The sequence below is a fragment of the Ictidomys tridecemlineatus genome, chromosome 10, assembly GCF_052094955.1.
Source record: "Ictidomys tridecemlineatus isolate mIctTri1 chromosome 10, mIctTri1.hap1, whole genome shotgun sequence".
Classification (NCBI taxonomy): Eukaryota; Metazoa; Chordata; class Mammalia; order Rodentia; family Sciuridae; genus Ictidomys; species Ictidomys tridecemlineatus.
The window spans coordinates 109,548,669-109,565,971 of record NC_135486.1 but is presented as its reverse complement, the minus strand read 5'-3'; the positions used below and the strand labels follow the sequence as shown (position 1 = coordinate 109,565,971).

At 51.3% G+C, this 17,303-nt stretch overlaps 3 protein-coding genes across 6 annotated transcripts in view; 1 reads left to right on the top strand and 2 right to left on the bottom strand.

The window, feature by feature from the left end:
* Positions 1-1,871, top strand: part of Tecpr1 (tectonin beta-propeller repeat containing 1) — a 29,286-nt gene extending 27,415 nt beyond the window's left edge. For all 3 annotated transcript variants that reach the window (XM_078023713.1, XM_021719707.3, XM_078023714.1), the window contains 2 exons: positions 52-171; positions 323-1,871. In XM_078023713.1, coding sequence (XP_077879839.1) covers positions 52-171; positions 323-418 — 216 coding nt within the window. In that variant the 3' untranslated portion in view covers positions 419-1,871. The remainder of the gene's footprint in view (positions 1-51; positions 172-322) is intronic.
* Positions 1,868-6,045, bottom strand: Bhlha15 (basic helix-loop-helix family member a15). The gene is made up of 2 exons (XM_021719709.3): positions 5,655-6,045; positions 1,868-4,912 (listed from the first exon to the last, which is right to left on the bottom strand). The coding sequence occupies exon 2, from the start codon at positions 4,856-4,858 to the stop codon at positions 4,286-4,288; it is 573 nt and encodes a 190-aa protein (XP_021575384.1). The 5' UTR covers positions 4,859-4,912; positions 5,655-6,045; the 3' UTR covers positions 1,868-4,285.
* Positions 6,046-6,928: 883 nt separating this feature from the next.
* The window catches only part of Lmtk2 (lemur tyrosine kinase 2), a 93,096-nt gene continuing 82,721 nt past the window's right edge, over positions 6,929-17,303 (bottom strand). For both annotated transcript variants that reach the window (XM_078023711.1, XM_078023712.1), the window contains 3 exons: positions 12,077-12,209; positions 11,595-11,837; positions 6,929-10,653 (listed from right to left, as the gene is read on the bottom strand). In XM_078023711.1, the coding sequence (XP_077879837.1) occupies positions 10,625-10,653; positions 11,595-11,837; positions 12,077-12,209 (405 nt within the window). In that variant the 3' untranslated portion in view covers positions 6,929-10,624. The remainder of the gene's footprint in view (positions 10,654-11,594; positions 11,838-12,076; positions 12,210-17,303) is intronic.

Here is a 17,303-nt window from a genome sequence, read left to right as displayed (position 1 = left end):
CCCCAGCTGACCCACTGCAGCTGGGCCGGCTTCACCGGGCCTGTGTTCCAGGTCTGGGTCATCGCCAACAAAGTCCAGGGCAGCCATGGGCTGAGCCGGGGGACAGTGTGTCACCGCACGGGCGTGCAGCCCCGAGAGCCCAAGGGGCAGGGCTGGGACTACGGCATTGGGGTGAGTGTGTGGCCACCCTGCTGTACGCCCTCCTGAGGCGGAGCCATTGAGCTGGCCAGCCCAGCTGGGACCTGACCTAGGGGTGTGGGAAGGCCCCTGGCGGGGCCCCTCGGGGGTCCTGAGACCTGGCTGATGTGGCTTCTCCTCCCAGGGAGGCTGGGACCACATATCTGTCCGGGCCAATGCCACCAAGGCCGTCCGGAGCGTGTCCCAGGAGCAGGAGGCCCACGGCCCTGTCTGCTGCTGAGGCTGCCCAGTCACCTGGAGGCTGGGATGGTGACAGGCTTGAGGATCAGGCTTGAGCCCTTCTGTGCTGAAGAGTGCCCCGAGAGAAGACATCGTCAGGAAGACTCAGGAGGGCACCTGGCGGGTTGTGGCCCCTTCAGAGGCGCAGGCTGAAGTGCCAGGGTGTAAAGCCCACACGTGTCCCCTGTCTGCCAGGAGAGCTGTGGCGCAGGGAGGGACCCTGGGCCCCCGCCTGTCCCATCTGCTCCTTGCCCTGCAGTGTCCACCTGCCCAGGCCCTGAGCCTGGAGCTCGGAGCTTGCCAGGAACTCTGGCCCCGGGAGCAGAGCCAGGGAGGAACCCTTCTGAGCCAGGTGCCCCAGATGGCATCTGGGCCCTGCCCTGCCCCAAGAGAAATGGCTGCGGGGCTCTGGACCCCCTGCCACAGGCTGTGGTCATTCCTCAGAGCAGGGTTTAGAAGCAGATCTAGTTTGGAAAGTTAAACAGAGGTGGTGAGCTGGAGATGAATGCTCAAGTGGAGGGCCTTCCCCAGGTGAGCTGGGCCTGCTGGGTGCATGGAGATGTGCCCAAGTGCGGTCACCTCAAGAACCTTCCATGGTGGGGGAGGCTCCTCATATGGAGGATCTGGGATCCTGTTGCAAGGTGGCAAGGTAGAGGGGAGCAGTCCTGGGCCCCCCAACATTGTGGGAAGCAAGACTGTGCTGTGGGCAGGGTATGGACAGAATCCCCCCAGCTGTCCTGCCCCCAGGGCAGGGAGAAGGCGCCTTCCGCCCTGATGTGAGAGCCCTGCTGTGCCGGGCCAGGAGGAAGTGCTTAGCCAGTGGCCCTTGCCCTGGGTAGCCTCTGTGCTGCCAGCTGCCCTGTGCCCCTTAGGCGATGTCTCCAGTCACTTCCTACAGCTGGACACTGTGCGTGGGAGGTGACCAGAGCCATGTCCTGTCCACGCTCCTTCTGAGGTGGCTTGAGTAGCCGGGCTCCTGACTGGCTCCCCGTCTGTCTGTCTGTGGTCAAGAGGGGTCGGCTCTGCAGTCACCTGAGATTCCAGTTTGCTGTGGAGGGTTTGTCACCAGAAGCCGACCTCAGGCATGGTCTTCTTGGGGGGTCCCTTCCCACATGCACTCGAGGACCTAGTGTTCACAGTTTCTGGAGGTGGGACCTGGCGAGCCTGAGTATGGTGCCCAGGGGAACTATGGAGTGGCCCTGGACTGACCCTCTGCTTGTCTCCATGTTAGGCCTGAGTTAGGCATCGTGGTTTGTTCCCCCCAATGTGACCTGTATGTTTCTGCTGTGACTTGCTGTCTGTAGGTGGCTCTCAGCGAGGCACTGGGTGTCACTTTGCCCCCTCTCCAGAGTGACATGGCCTCTTGCTGCTCAGCACCAATGGTTCACCTGCTCAGCATCACTGTCTTGATCCCTGGGATGCTTTATTCAGTAAAAACTCGCACCCACTGTCAATGGCATGGGATGTTTTATTAAGACATTTGATTAAGATGCACAGTTGCCCATGCACTTGTGGGCGGGGCCAGAGCATCGTTCGTCCTGAAATATTTTATTTCCATTTTATTAGTACTTTGAAGGGACCATTAGAAGAAAACAAGAGTAACTTTGGGTCATTTAAGAAACATCTTTCACCACAATGAGGACGGGGGCGCAGGCCGTTCGTTCCAGTTGAGTTTCCCCAGATGGAAACCACTCGCAGTTCTGGCGTCTGCACTGCCCTGGTGGGAGGTGACAGGATCTGCCTGGGAGGAGTTGGGGGAGGGTGGGGAGCTGGTGGCCCAGGGGACCTGGGCTCCGATCAGGTGGGTGGCTCCAACCCACTTGTCCAAGGGCTTGAGAAAACAGCCCTGCAGGATGGAAGGGTCCAGCCTGGGCTTAGGGCCCAGGGCCTGGTGGAGGGGGACCCAGCAGCTGGCCCACTGGCTGCCAACCTGTTCCCTGACCTCTCCCCAATATCTGGCATCCTGAAGTGGGACTTGGGCCTCTGAAGATCCTTGGTATGGTCCAGGGGCATACAGATCCCCTGCCACGGGTGAAGAAGGCCTGGCCAGCTGGCCCAAGTCAGTCTCGGGGCAGCAGAGGTGCCATCTGAGGGCAGAAAGCGCCAGGAAGCTGTTGTCCTGTAAGGCAGTGACCCAGAGGCGGTGACCCAGACCCAGTCTCAGGCGGGGGCTCCTGGACAGAGCTCTGCTGGCACCGTCCCTCCCCCTGCTTTCATGCTTCGATAGTTAGTGCATCCGGCAGGCACCGGGATGGACGGCACCTGCCCTGACCTGGGCTCTGCTGGAACCGAGCTGCTGGTCTGCAGCCCCGAGTCCCCTCAGCTAGAGGAGGCCTCTACCATCTTGTGAGCTGTTGGGCAGGTCCCCCACAGCAGGGAAGGACTGGGCTCTGTCCCAACCTCAGCTCACATGGGTTGATGCCCTGACCACTGACCTTCCACAGTGAGGGGCAGACAGGAAGACCTGGAGGGTCCACCTAGCCCATGGTGAGGGCCAGCTGGGGTATTAAGGCCAGACCAGGCCTACTGGGACTGGCAGGAGGGACACACAATACCAACAAGCCCAGAGCCACGTCCAGAGGGCCTGACCAGGTGGGTTAGGATTGGGTGGCTAATGCCTATTCCTTGGGGTGCCACATGCTGCCCTTCACATGGCCAGGGCTGACCCCAAATTCACTGGTGCCTTCAGCGTCTGGTGCTGTGTCCCTCCAGCTTGGGTAGGAGCAAGGCTGCCTCTTGGGAGTGGACTAGTAAAAGTCCATGGCCCAGTGTGGCCCCCACCCACAGCAGCTCAGGAGGGACCTGGCTCCCAGGGGACTCTGGGTCAGCTCCGGGCAGAGGGCCAAGGAAGGGGAGATGCCAGCAGGGGTTGACAGCAAAGTGGCCGAGTCCGGCAGAGCCAGTGGGGCAGGAACGCCCCGACAGACGGAAGCAGGGCCAGAGGCGGCGGGGCTGCCAAGCCACCCAGTCCGTGCCATCAGGGAGCAAGCTGTGGGGGAAGGGACGCTCCTGCCACCCCAGGCTCCACCTTGCACAAAACCCCATCACCCCGACTCAAAACAGGCCCCGAGAAATCCTCAAGTCCTGTGCCAATTAGATGGTGGCTCCACATCAGTGACAAAGATGAATAGCAAACTGGGGTGGGGACCCACAGGAGGCCCAGGACAAACTCCCCCTGTGCAGGGGCTTGGGGGCTCCTCTCAGGAATACAACCAGCCCAATTCCACTGCCTCCCCAGGAGTCCCCACCCCAGGAGAAGAAGGAAGCTCCTCCCCTCCAGCTCCCTTTATCAGAGATCATCTGATTAGGGTGTCCAGAGGATGAAGAGCTGCCATCTTGGCTCTGCCATATTCCCTGGGAGGCCTTGGGCCCAGGACCTCAGGTTACCCTAAATGAGAAGGCTGAGCCCAGGCCCTGTAGCCCTACAGTTGAGCTTGGAGGCTCCCTTTCCAGCCTTGGCTTCACCAGTAGTAGGGAAACTTGTAAGTAAACATTTTTCTGGAATCTCCCTGTGCCCAGGAGGGAGCGGCCCACCGGTGGAGAGAGTCCATTTGGGAAGGCGAGGGCCTTTCCACACATGCCTATCCACCTGGCTCAGAGATTAAAATGGAGGACCTGGGATGTGCAGAGATGCTTTGGGCTCATGCTGCCCAGGGTCATGGCCCAGACCAGACCACTTGCTTGTCTCTGGACAACTGGAAGAAACGGCTCCAGGCAGTGGCTGAGCTGAGCATTCAGGGAAGATGGATCTGCTGGGGCCACAACCTTGTGAAGTGTCACCAACTGGTCTGGGGCTTGCAGCACGGAGGACCAGGGCTGGGATGGGCAGGCTGGGCCACCGCTGCCGGCCCACCCCCGGACCTGGCTGTTAGGTGCCCTCCCGGAAGCTGTGGATCTGTGTGGAGTACCGCTGCAGGTGGCCCTGGGGCTGGGCCTCGGTGGCTCCAAGCGTGCCCCCAGCTGATTGCTGCTGTTGCTGCTGGTAATGTTGGTAGAGCTTGGGGCCCTGTGCCGGGCCCTGCCCCTCCAGGCCCTGGAGGCGGCCGCTGGACATGGTCAGGATGGTGGTGGTCAGCGACTTGATGTAGTTCTTGGCCAGGGTGAGCGTCTCGATCTTGGAGAGCTTCTTGTCGGCCCGTACGTGCGGGATGACCTCGCGCAGGGCCTGGAAGGCGTTGTTGAGCTTGTGCATGCGCTGCCGCTCCCGCTCGTTGCTCTCCAGCCGCCGCTGGACACTGCTCTCCCGACGGCTGCTGGGACCCTGCCGGCGGCGCCCACCCTCTGCCCGTACCCCAGCTCCCCGGGGGGTCCTGCTCCGCAGACCCTTGGTCAGCTCCATCCCTGAGCCCGACTGGGGCCTGTCTGCTGTCTGCTCCTCAGGCGTGGCCTCCGTGTCCTGCAATGATGTCCGGCGCCGGGGTGGCCGATTCTTGGTCTTCATGGCTGCAGACCGGTGGTCTCAAGAGGTGGTGGCTGGGAGGGGAGGCCCTTGAAACTGAAATCCAGAACACAGGCCATTGTGTGGTCACTCACCATGGCCAGTGGACATTCAGGATGGCCCGTACCATCGGTGTCTTTGCCAATGAAATGGTATCAGTAGCCAGTGGCAGCGCAGCAGTTGGTGCAGGTAAGTGACCCTAGGGTCCTTTCCATTCACATGCTGAGCCCTGAGCTCACGTGGGCCTGGCTGGGGTCTCGAGTGTTCTTCCCAGCCCTTTGCTGCTGCTGCTGCCCATCTGCCTGATCTTACCCCAAACCCCCAAACCTTCCTGTATCTTATGTCCTTTCTCTGAGGGGGTGGATGGCTCACATTGACCAGTGGACCTTATTCTGGTCCCATGCCCCTCACTGCCCCTTGAGTGCCTCCTGAGCTTAGGTGACTTTTGGCCCTTTGCTTAGACCACCCAGAGACATGTCCCCACCCTGGCTTAGAGTGGCTCCTGCAATGCCTCAAGTTTGCCCCAAGGATAGGCACGCCACCTTACATGACACTCAGGGACAATATTGGGACCAGAACTACTGTGGACATAAGGCAGCTGTCACAGGTCAGAGGGTGACCATTACTGCTAGGACCCCACAGCAGACCCCAGTCCCACCACGTGGACAGCACCAGCTGCGTGTACAAGAGCCCGGGCTCCCGGTGGCCACCACCTGGGTTTTCCCCCTCCGCGGCCACCTGGTCCTGCCTCTGGGTCCCCTCCCCGCAAAGCACCCAGACGCCCCAGCCTCCCGGTTACCTGGGGATCCACGGCCGCACGCGCCGAGTAGGCTGCCCACGGGGGACAAGGACACGTCGCTTTAGCCGCCCCGGGCGGGGCCGCGGACGCATGTAAATGAACTCGCTGGGCGGGGACGGGGCGGGGCGGGGCCGCTGGGGGAGCTGGGCACCTGCTGCCGGTGGGCGGCCACGCCCCCGTTCCCGGTGGCCGCGCAGTGGCAACCAGCACCCCGACCTGCTCGCATCCCGCCCCCGCCTACCCACCGCCCCGCTGCTCCTGATCAGCCGGAGCCCAGGCTGGCGGCCATTCCCCTGGTGAGGAGCCCGAGCCCCTGGGGGCCCGCGGAAGCCCCAGGGCCGCACCTGGCCTCTGGGTTAAGGCTCAGAACACGGAGCCAGTCGTCCTAAGATAATGGAGAATCTTATTAATCTTGAGAATTTTGATACAGGGTTCCCCTAAATTGCTGGGGCTGGCTTGGAACTGGCAATCCTCCTGCCGTTAGTAGAGAATCTTTAAAGGACAGCAGCCACAATCCTTGAGCAAGGGCTAGGGTTCCCTGGCTCCCAGGACACCCCAAGTTTGCTGTAAATCCTGCATCCCCCAAGAGCTTGGGGATGCCTGGGTTTCCTTTCCCACGGTGCCCCCCCAAACGCCCAGGCTTGGGATGGTGCTATTATTGGTAGCTCCTGGTGGCCTGTCCTGGTTGGTGGGAAGGGACTGGCAATTTCTGGATTTGGGGCTTGTGCTCAAAACCGACTCTGCCACTCATGGGCTATGCATCACCATCCCTGGCGGCAGCCTGGCTACCTGCTTCAAGGGATTAAAAGATGCTAAAAGCAGCACCTTGCTCAGGAGCCGAGAGGCCAAGCCCCGAACCAGCGAGGACTGTGTGTGTGGACTGTCATGTGGCTGGCAGCCTCAACTCCACTGGGCCGTGCTGCCATATCTTGGGCACCTATGAATGGGGACTCATGTCTGTTTCATCTATACACTAAGGGTCTCACCTGGGACGTGAGGTGACTAGAGTCAGCCTTATGGGCCATAGTTATGGCAGGAAGCTGTCGCATACCTCTTAGCCACCTGCACTTGGGGTAAGGGACTAGAGGGATGCCCCTCTCCATGCAGAAAGGCTGGTTTTGAGTGGAGATGACCCTTGTGGCTAGGGGCTCTTTAAGGCTGGGCCAAGTGAGGACCTCAAGTACAGACGCTCCAAGGCAGCTAGGCACCAGGGCACCCTCCCCCGCCCTACTCTTGCATGATGGGAAAATCACAGAATAAAGGAAACAACAGAGTTTATAAATATATAACTATATTTATTTTGAATATTAAATACTTTTTAAATTACAAGCAATTTATTGAATCACACTATGCATCAATATACAGTAAAAATCTTACAATTTAAAAATGTACACAATTTAAACTGAAAGTTCATTAACTGTTATATTGCCGTGAACCTCTTCTGACTGTTCAGTACAAAGGCCTGGTAGGTATGATCGACCCAGGCCTCTATCTGTAGATGAGTCCCATCATCCAGACCCAGCTAAGCCATTCGAGCTGACCTGGACGGGTGTCGGTAATGCAATACTGTCAACACATCTTCAAGAACTTATTTATATACTAGAGAGTTTTCTTTTTTAACAGCCAAGACTGGCGCCAACCGCACTGCTACTTAGGAATATTGTTTCTGAGATTTCTGTCTGAAGTAACTGTATGTCCAGTCTTTTTTTAAGGCTACTCCTCATGAGATCAATGATCTGAAGCCCCCCATAACTGAAACCCAACATTTGGAGTATGACACTTGCATTGCATCTGAATTTCTAGGTGACTGACTGAGTAGAGAACTCTGCTAGGCCCCCCGGGACAGACATGCAAAGATTATTAACTCTACAAATACCCTATGGGAAATATGAGTGAAAGGAAGAGGTTTTTGAAAGGTGTTTTATGGCAGCAAGACATACAAAGATTTTTTTCTTAGATAAAACCATCTCTATAGAAACAGTCAGGCCTGAACATTTAAAAATAGAATGGATGATCTGTTTTTAATTCAGCTTTCTTCTTTCACCCTTAAGATGAATGGCTTCTGACCCAGACACAGGATCTGAGTCTCAGAAGGATCTGGGAGGACTTTCTCTACAGTTCTTTTTCTGCTTATGACAGGGCCGTTTGATAACACAAATCAGCATCTAGCTAGAAGGGGAATGACAGTTAGATTATTCGTATTACATGATTTAAACATACACACTCCACCAAAGTAAGATCTAAATCAAGTCGGACACATCCCGTATGGCTACCCAAAGGAGGCCAGGAAATGCCTCAGGTATTAGAAACCTCCCCACTTGGTCTAGAGAATGCCGATGATTTACTTCATTGCATAACTTTTTAGAACAAGTACCATTCATAAAACCCACTACTGGTAACCAACTTACTAGTTAAAAAATAAAAAGAAACAAAGAAACCCAACAACAACCCCCCAACAACCCTGAATTGAACAACAAAGCGCATGCTTGACACTTCAAAATGGGTTGAAGTTTTAATCTATTGAATTAAATTTCTTTGTATTGCTTGAGATTTCAAAAAATCATGTTGACTCACATGTGTATCAGAAATACAGTCTTCCCTTCCATGCAACACCACAGTAAGATCCAACCCACCCCATTCCCAACTCAAGGTATAAAATGCTTTTGGCAATTAATTATGAGAGTGATACAGACCTAAAATGAAAAAATGTGGGAACTATGTTGTTAAAAAAAAAATCTTGACATAGTGAAAAAAAGTACAGCCCCCAAATAGCAGTAAATGTATCCTGGGCTAACTACGTAAGAAGGCTATATATTCTATGGATCTGCTTGATTTTTTAGTCACTTAAGTCTGAACTCCTTAAGCCTATAATTTGAAAAAACAAACATAATCACATCTCATTTATCTCTCAACCAAGACTGGTAGATAGAGGTAAAAAAAAAAAATCAGAAAACTCAGGAAGTTGCCACAGCAAGAAATTCAGTTCTGACATTTTGGCAAAATCACCTTCCAAAGCCCTGCTTCCATGTCCAGACCCAGCGCTCGAACCCGGCCGGAGTACAGTATGGTCAGACCACGGTGGGGGCGGGGGGACTCCATTCTTAATTTTCTTGCTTTGGAAAGTTTTATTGCTTAGTAGAAAAAATTTGCAGAGTGAATCGGAATTCACAATAAAGGTCACAATTTACCACCTACATACACTCCAGCCAAGGTCCACATTTGCATTCTGCACGGGGACTGGAGCCAGCTGCCGTCACAGCTCCAGCTGCAGTCTAGAGACTCATTCCAGTGTCTTGCTGGAGTCTGGAAATCAGATCAGCACCCGAAAATATTTGGGGCGAAGGACCAGTGTGAGGGGACCCACCCCAGTAGGATCAGTGCTAGCTCAGCACAGCGCGGCTATGCCACACTAGCCACCGGATACTTCCTGGTGCCAACATAGAGCTCAAGGATGGTAGGATGAGGGCAGCTTCGGGTCAGGGACCCTGATTCCTGCCAGCCGGTGATGAAGCCGTACTGCAAATGCTCAGTCCCTTTCAAAACAAGGAGAACTTGGTGCTTAATGCAGAAGGAAAAGGCTGTGCAGATGAGCCCCTGGGCCACGCAAGTTGTGACAGTCACAAAAGGATAACCCTGAGGGCACATGGGCTGCTGGACTCTGCCAAGGCCCCGTTTTCTTCCTGGCAGCCGCAAGGCGCAGTCTATCTCCTGGGTTACAAAGACACCAGCCATGACTTGGAGTGGCTCTGAGGGGGAAATCAGCTTTGGAGATTTCCTTTTTTTCCAGTGCTAGGAATGGAAGCAGGGTCTCGGGCACGCAAGGCAAGTGCTCTACCACTGAGTTACGCACTCTCCCTGGAAATTTTTTAAGAGCTTGATTCAACCACACCCGAAGTAGATAGACAAAATTATCCATACCGTGCCCAGCATCCAGAGCCCTCTACTGGGACGCACTGGATGCCAGTGCCTTGGAGGAGGGAGGAGGGACGTGTAGAACCCCTGCAGCCTGGCCCCCCTGGAGGAGGGGGAGGGGGCGGTGGCCACATTCTGCCTGCAACTTGCCTGACCTGCTATAGCAGAAACTGGCCTCAGAGAACAGTGACCTGCAGCCAAGTTCCGGGGTGCACCTCCTGTCAATTTTTACCAAAAGGGTTGAAAAAGTGGGCGCAGAGTGGGAGCATCCCACAGAGAGGCTGCAAGGCCTTTGAGTTGCTCAGAGAGGCCTCGTGTGCTACAGGGGAAGCAGCTAATAGAGAACGGACAAAATGGGTTCGATTCTATAAACAAAACAGAGCAGTATTTTTGGACTCATCAAAAATATTTCCTATAAGAACATAAAACACTAACATTCAGAATCAATATCATTTATGAAAGAGTACCATATGTACAGTTCCAACAATTCTGAAGACGGCATAACACTCAAAATATTTAAGCTTTACAAGTACCATGCAGAGCAAATAAACTATTTTAAAAAAATCAAACTAGTGAATAGCACCAGCTTGACCTGCCGTATTTTCCTTGAATAATTTACGATTCTGTACAATATTGGGACTCTTGGAACACTTATCCACAGTGCAATTACAGAGAGCAATTAGTGATTTCTTTAAGAACAATAAATATGGCTCACTTGTGACCATTCCCCTGGTGCACCCTCCACAGCTCCTGTACCCAGACCAGGAGGCACAGGTATGGACGTGGAAGAGGAGGCGGAAAACAGACACACATCCCGGTGCACATGGTTCCCCCACACACGTGGAGGCAGTGTGCCACCTTGCCAGGATGACCAGCCACGACCACTTCAAGTGTGAGGGGCCGAGGGTGCGCAGCTGCAGAGGGCCCAGCTGCCCGGCCCGGCGGCGGTCCGGCAATCTTTCACCTTTGGAGTCCCTCTCCCAGGCTCACGGTGGCCAGTGGTGGGCAGGACTGCTTGGCTGATGCAGGGCGCTGCTTGGTGGAGTCGTCTGCAGCAGCTAATCCTTTTCTCCATCTTCACTGCTGCCTATTTGGGAGACGAAACAATATGACACGATGGATTTTAAGAACTGTCCCCAAAAGTAACAGTACAGAGCATCTCTGACCAGCCTGACAGGAAAAAGAACTGCGGCTCGTATCTGCTATCACACCTGCCCGAGCTGCCCCGTGTGTCCTCGGAACAGCATTCACCAACTCTGCACACACAGCTGCTCGGCTCCCAGGGTGGCTCCGCGTCCACGCTCAGGGCACAGAAGAAACCAGCCCCGACCTGCAGTCTGCCCCTGGGAGACTGCCGGGCACAGGCATTATCTAATCAGCATAAGCGAAACAGTGCAAACACAGATACCAGCTCTTTATGTTTCACATTTATTATTTGAGCTGTAAACTTCAAATAAAAAAAAATGTACCTATTAACATTTATCTTTTAATCTAGGTACAGGGAAAAAGAAGCCAAATGTTCAGATATTACCCCTTCAAATGTGCCCCTGCCATGAATTCCCACCTGGTTCTCTATCACAGAGACCAAAACTTAATGGCAAAATCAACAACCCAGGGAAGAGCCAGAGTGCACCAGGCTCAATTTCAAAATCACAGGTCAAGTGTTCTCAGCTTGCACCTTCTGAAAGGCTGGATCTGTGGGAAAAACAGGGACCAGCAGCAAAAGGAGAAAAGGGGAAGAAAAGGGGGTGGAGCACTGCCTGGGGAACTCCTCAAGTCCTCCAGGTGGCCTTGGGGGTGGTTCCCACCTCTGGCTGGGGTCACCAGCCCAGCAGCAGCAAGCAGCCATGAACCTGCAGAGTAACCTGAGGCCACTGTTGAGATGGTGGAGTTTTATAAACACAGATGTATTATCTACTCAGCAGATATCAAGAAAACAGACCACCATGGCTGGAGTCCAGGGATCATCCCCAGGGGAGACTCGCCCCACCCCCATCACGGCCCCAGGACACACAGGCTGCCTCTCACCTCCCTGCTCAATGTCCGAGTCTGTGAGGTGCGTGAGAGAGAAGCTGGCGATGTTGGCAGGAGAGATGGAGAACCTGGAACAGGGGGACACGTGCGGCCAGCTCTGCTCTGTGCTCCGGGCCGGTGGCGGGGGAGAGAAGTACTTGGACGTTTGAAGGGAAGGCTTGGAACCAAGGAGGTTGCTTGTCGTCTTGGACATGAAAGGATCGGCAGAGAAGTCATCATCCCATTCAAAGCCTCCACCTGGAAATAAGCCAACCCCAGATTATCACTTTGTGATAAGGAAATGAGGGAGAACTCAAAGGACAGGCTCGCTTGGCATGTCCCCAGATACTGCCCAGCTAGCACACGTTGGGGCTGATCCCCTATGTCTCGAGGCTGGGGAGATCACTTAAAGCAACAAATGACGTTCTGCAAACACACTGACATTATTTGAAACTCTATTTTTCTGTTTTTCAAAGTCAGACAGAGAAGCTAAATACCTTCTTCATCCGTGGAGCTTTCAGAATTTATGCACCTGCTCAGGTAGGGGGAGTCAGAAGACGGTGCTGGGCTGTTTGGCCCGGGGCCATGAGCTTCTCCTCCACAGTGTCCCAGTTCTTTGGTTGGGGTCTCCTGAAAAGCCGAAGAGAAATTCCTGTGAGCCCACCCTTGGGAGCAAGCCCAGCAGCATGGCTGTACCCAGCTGGCGGGCGCATCAGGAGGACCGACTCTGAAGTATGCATCTTAAAGCCAGGGTGGTTTCGGTCCTGGGTGGGAGGAGACAAACACAACACTGCCCCTCCCTGTGAATGCAGCTCTGACACCTGGGCAGGATGTGTGAAGTCGCTCCACAGCCACTGAGAAGTGACACACAGGAAGATGGGGAAGAAACCCAGAATTCAAGTGCCACCAAACCAGCAATGCACTCGCCCTGTTTGCCTCCACCATCTTCTCACCTGGGCTCAGCACTGCCCATCATGAAGTGGGCTCGAGCAGGCACGTAGCTGAGCAGAGGCTTGGTTCTGCTTTCAGCAGAGGAAGGGGGTTTCTGATCCAGACAGAGGCTCCACAGGGAGCTGCAGGGAGCTTGCTTTCTTTTCCCCTGGTTTTCACCCCAGCCCCAGTCAATCCTGGGATGAAAGTGCTATGATTCTGAGGGAAGAGAGGCTTCTTCTGCGTGGACCATCGGCAACCCCCAAAGGGCAAGTGGGTGGGACCCCTACTGACAGCTTGCTGTCCTCCCGTTCAGCAAGCATGAAGCACAGAGGAGGACCAAATGGGGGAGGCTCTAGGAGTGGACAGCACAGGGCTATTACAGAGGAAGGAACTCAGAAAAGCAACCCTAGAAACTGGGTGAGGAGCTCCCAGGCCTACCTTTGGGCTGACTCTAAATAACCAACAAAGCTCTGAAAACTGAACTATGTGGAAGGCGGAAACCAAGTCCCGGCCTGGCCACAGACAGCATCCACAGGTACAGGTTCAAGAAGCACAGCGAAGCCTTTGAAAGGGGAACTAACACTGAAACCACCACCACAGAAGGCGGCCGGAGCGTGTGGCCTGGTCCCAGCTGGGTGAAAGCCTGCTCAGACAAAAACACCACCGTCTCCCATAGGTTCTAACACAGACTGCACAACAGGTCCCGAGGGATAGAATCCAAAATCACAGCATCCAAAGAACCAGGAAAAACTCAATTCACAAGGGAAATGATAACTGACAGATATGAATGCCAAGAGGACACAGGTGTCAGAATTACCTGAAAAAGACTTCAAAGTCCTGAAGCTTGGGGTGTAACTCAGTGGTAGAGAATGTGGGAGGCCCTAGGTTAGATCCTCAGCACCACAAAATATAAAAATAATAAAAGGGAGGGCAAATACTTTAATGAATAGGAATACAGAAAGTTTTAGCAAAAGAATAGATAATAATAATAAAATGAAAATATGAGAGTAGAGAGTTGCAAATGGAATTTAAAAACTCACTAGATGACAGTGAAAGAAACAGTAAACTTGACAGAGCAACAGAAATAGTCTAATCCAACCAAAAGCAAGGGGTGGGGGGACCTGGAAACAAAAGCAGAGGATGATACTAAAGCCTAACACTGGGGTCCCAGGAGGAGAGGAGAGGAGAGGAGACAAGAGTGTGGTACAGAAAAAGAACTGAAGGGATCGGGCGCAGTGACCATACCTGCAATCCCAGTAACTGGGGAGGCTGAGGCAGCAGGACGGCAAGCTCAAGGCCACCTTGGGCAATGTGGCCAGACCCTTTGTCAAAGTAAGAAATAAAAAGGACTGGTGGTATAGCAGTGGCAGAGTGTCCCTGGGCTCAATCCCCAGTATTAGGAGAAAAAGAAGTACTGGAAGGATAATGGCTGAAGATGTTTAAAATTTGGTGAAAGACATAGAACTACAGATTCAAGAAGCTAAGCAAACCTGAAATGGGATAAGCACAAAGAAATCCATGCCAGAGGCATTACAAACTGCTAAAAGCTAAAGACAAAATATCCTGAAAGCAGCCAGAGAGAAAAGGCACATTATTTATAGGGGGGCAATGCAAACGTCTCATGAGCAATTAGGAAAGTCAGAGGAAGTGATGCTTTTGTGTGTGTGTGTGTGTGTGTGTGTGTGTGTGTTGCCTAGGACGACGTGCTAGGCAAACATTCTACATTGAGCTACATCCCAGCTGGAAGTGATAAAATTTTTTTCCAAATAATTTTATTTTATTTATTTTTATGTGGTGCTGAGGATCAAACCCAGTGCCTCACATGTGATAGGCAAGTACTCTACCTCTGAGCTCTGAGCTACAATTCCAGCCTGATAATTTTTTTTGCATGTGGAAAGAAAAGAAGTGTCAACATGGAACTCTATATTCAGAGAAAATATCCTTTGCACCTGAGTGGTAGAAGGAAGGTGGTGGGGAGGGAGAGAGAAGCAAAGAGAGAAAAGGCAAACACACTTCTCCAGATGGAAGGGAAATGACATTAAATGGAAACCCAGAACCATCAGTAATGAATAAAAAACAACAGAAGTAGTAACTATCTGGGTAAATATACAACTGTTTGTCTCCTCCAGAATTTTCCAAATATGTCTGATGATTAACAGTAAAACACAGGACACTCTGGGATGGGGTGTCAGTGATGTGTATGTGGGGGGGCACTGGGCAGTAGCTAGAGTCTAGCATTCCATGAGGACGTGGTGAAACGCTGGTTCTCAGAACCCTCCAGCCACCAAATTACCACACACACACAGTAAAAGACATAATAAATAAAAATTAATATTAACCATGTTCTATTACTAAAAGAGGAAAGAGAAACAAATCAGAAGAACAGAACAAAATGGGGCACCTAAATACAAGCTCATTAATAATTTTATTAAGCTTGATGTGGTGGCTCATACCTGTAATCCTAGGGCTCAGGAGGCTGACAGGAAGATCACAAGTTTGAGACCAATCTCAACAACTTTGCAAGGCCCTATGCAGCTTAGTGATACCAGTACAACTGGTACCAAAAAAACAAAAAACAAAACAAAAAACCCTAAATTAAATACACCACTGAAAACAGATTTTCAAAATAGGTTTTATTTTCTTTTGTGGTACTGGGGATTGGACCTAGAGGTGCTCTGTCACTGATCTATATTCCCAGACCCTTCCATTCCACCTCTGCCTTTATTGACAAGGCTTTGCTAAGTTGCCCTGGCCGGCTTTGAACTTGGGATCCTCCTGCCTCAGCCTTAAATTGCTGGGATGACAGGCGTGTGCCTCTGCACTTAGACAAAACACGTTCTAAAAATAAGCCCCTGGCCCCACCTTTCCCACGGGGATGGAAGGAGTGAAGGTTGATCAATGGGCACTGAGAGAAGAGTAATAAGTCCTGGTATGCCATCCTACAGCAGGGTGACCACAGATGATGAAAATGTACCATATATTTCTTAAAGCTACAAGAAAAGATTTTAATGATTTTGCCATAAAGAAATGATAAACATTTGAAAAGGCAGATATGTTTACCCTGGTTTAAACATTACACAGTATGTACATGTACTGAAACATCACATGCCACCCCCAAAATACGTACAATTGTTTTTATGTTAATCTGTACGAAAGACAGATTTTTGAAATAGGTTTTATTTTTTAAAACCTATTTTAAACCAGTTAAAAAAATAAAAAAATTATCAAGAATCAATAAATAGGATGGATTCAAACTAAAAAGCTTCTTCTCAGCAAAGGAAACAATCACTGAGGTGAAGAGAGCCTACAGTAAGGGAGCAAATTTTTAGCACATGCACATCAGAGAAAGCACTAATCTCCTATAAAGAACTCAAAATAATACCAAAAAACCCCAAACAACCCAATCAATTAATGGGCTAAGGTACTGAATAGACACTTCTCAGAATAAGATATACATTCAATCAACAAGTATATGAAAAAATGTTCAACATCTCTAGTAATTAGAGAAATGCAAATGAAAACTACTCTAAGATTTCATCTCACCCCAGTCAGAATGGCAACTATCAAGAATACAAGCAATACTAAGTGTTGGAGAGGATGTGGGGAAAAAGGCACACTCATACATTGTTAGTGGGACTGCATATTGGTGCAACCACCTTGGAAAGCAGTATGGAGATTCCTCTAGAAAACTTGGAATGGAACCACCATTTGACCCAGCTATCCCACTCCTCAGTCCATACTCAAAGGACTTAAAACCAGCCAGGCCAATGTTTATAGCAGCTGAATTCACAATAGCTAAACTGTGGAACCAACCTAGATACCCATAAACAGATGAATGGATAAAGAAATTGTGGTATATATATACAACTGTGGTATATACAGCATTAAAAGAGAATAAAATCATGGCATTTAAAGGTAAATGGATGGAGCTAGAGAATATTATGTTAAATGAAGTAAGCCAATCCCCCAAAACTAAAGGATGAGTATTTTCTGATTAGTGGATGCTGATTTATGATTGGGGGGTGGGGCATGGGAAGAACAGAGGAACTCTGGATTGGGCAAAGGGGAGGATGGGGAAGGGCATAGAAAAGATGGTGGAATGAGATGGACATCATAACCCTAGGTACATGTATGATTGCACAAACGGTGCGTTTCTACACCATGTACAACCAAGAGAATTGAAATGTTATACTCCATTTGTATATGAATAATTGCAATGTATTCTCCTGTCATGTAAAACTAAGTAGAACAAATAAAAATAATAATAAAAAATTTAAAAAGTAACCAATTATATACTATCTATATGAAATTCATAACAAATGTAATGTTACAGGTAGATTAAAAGCATAAGGAAGAAAAAAGATACACCAAACAATAATCAAAAGAAAGTTAGAGCCAGGTGTAGTGGCACATGCCTGTAATCCAAGAGGCTTGAGAGGCTGAGACAGGAGGATCACAAGTTCAGAGCCAGCCTCAACAAAAGCAAGGCACTTAGCAACTCAGTGAGACCCTGTCTGTAAATAAAATACAAAATAGGGCTGGGGGTGTGGCTCAGTGGTTGAGTGCCCCTGAGTTCAATCCCCAATACCTCGCCCCCCCCACCAAAAAAAAAGAAAGAGTAGCTATATGAATATTAGAAAAAGGAACCGGGATACAATACAGCCCAGGGGAAAGCACTTGGCTAGTATGTGCAAGGCCCTGGGTTCAATCTCCAGCACTGCAAAAAAGAAAAGAAAGAGGAATAAAGGACTTTGGTTAAGTATTAAAAGGGCAGTGGATGAAGAAGATGCG

Bases quoted from the DNA above. Each gene is read 5' to 3' on its own strand.
- Bhlha15 (XM_021719709.3), bottom strand. From the start codon at position 4,858: ATGAAGACCAAGAATCGGCCACCCCGGCGCCGGACATCATTGCAGGAC.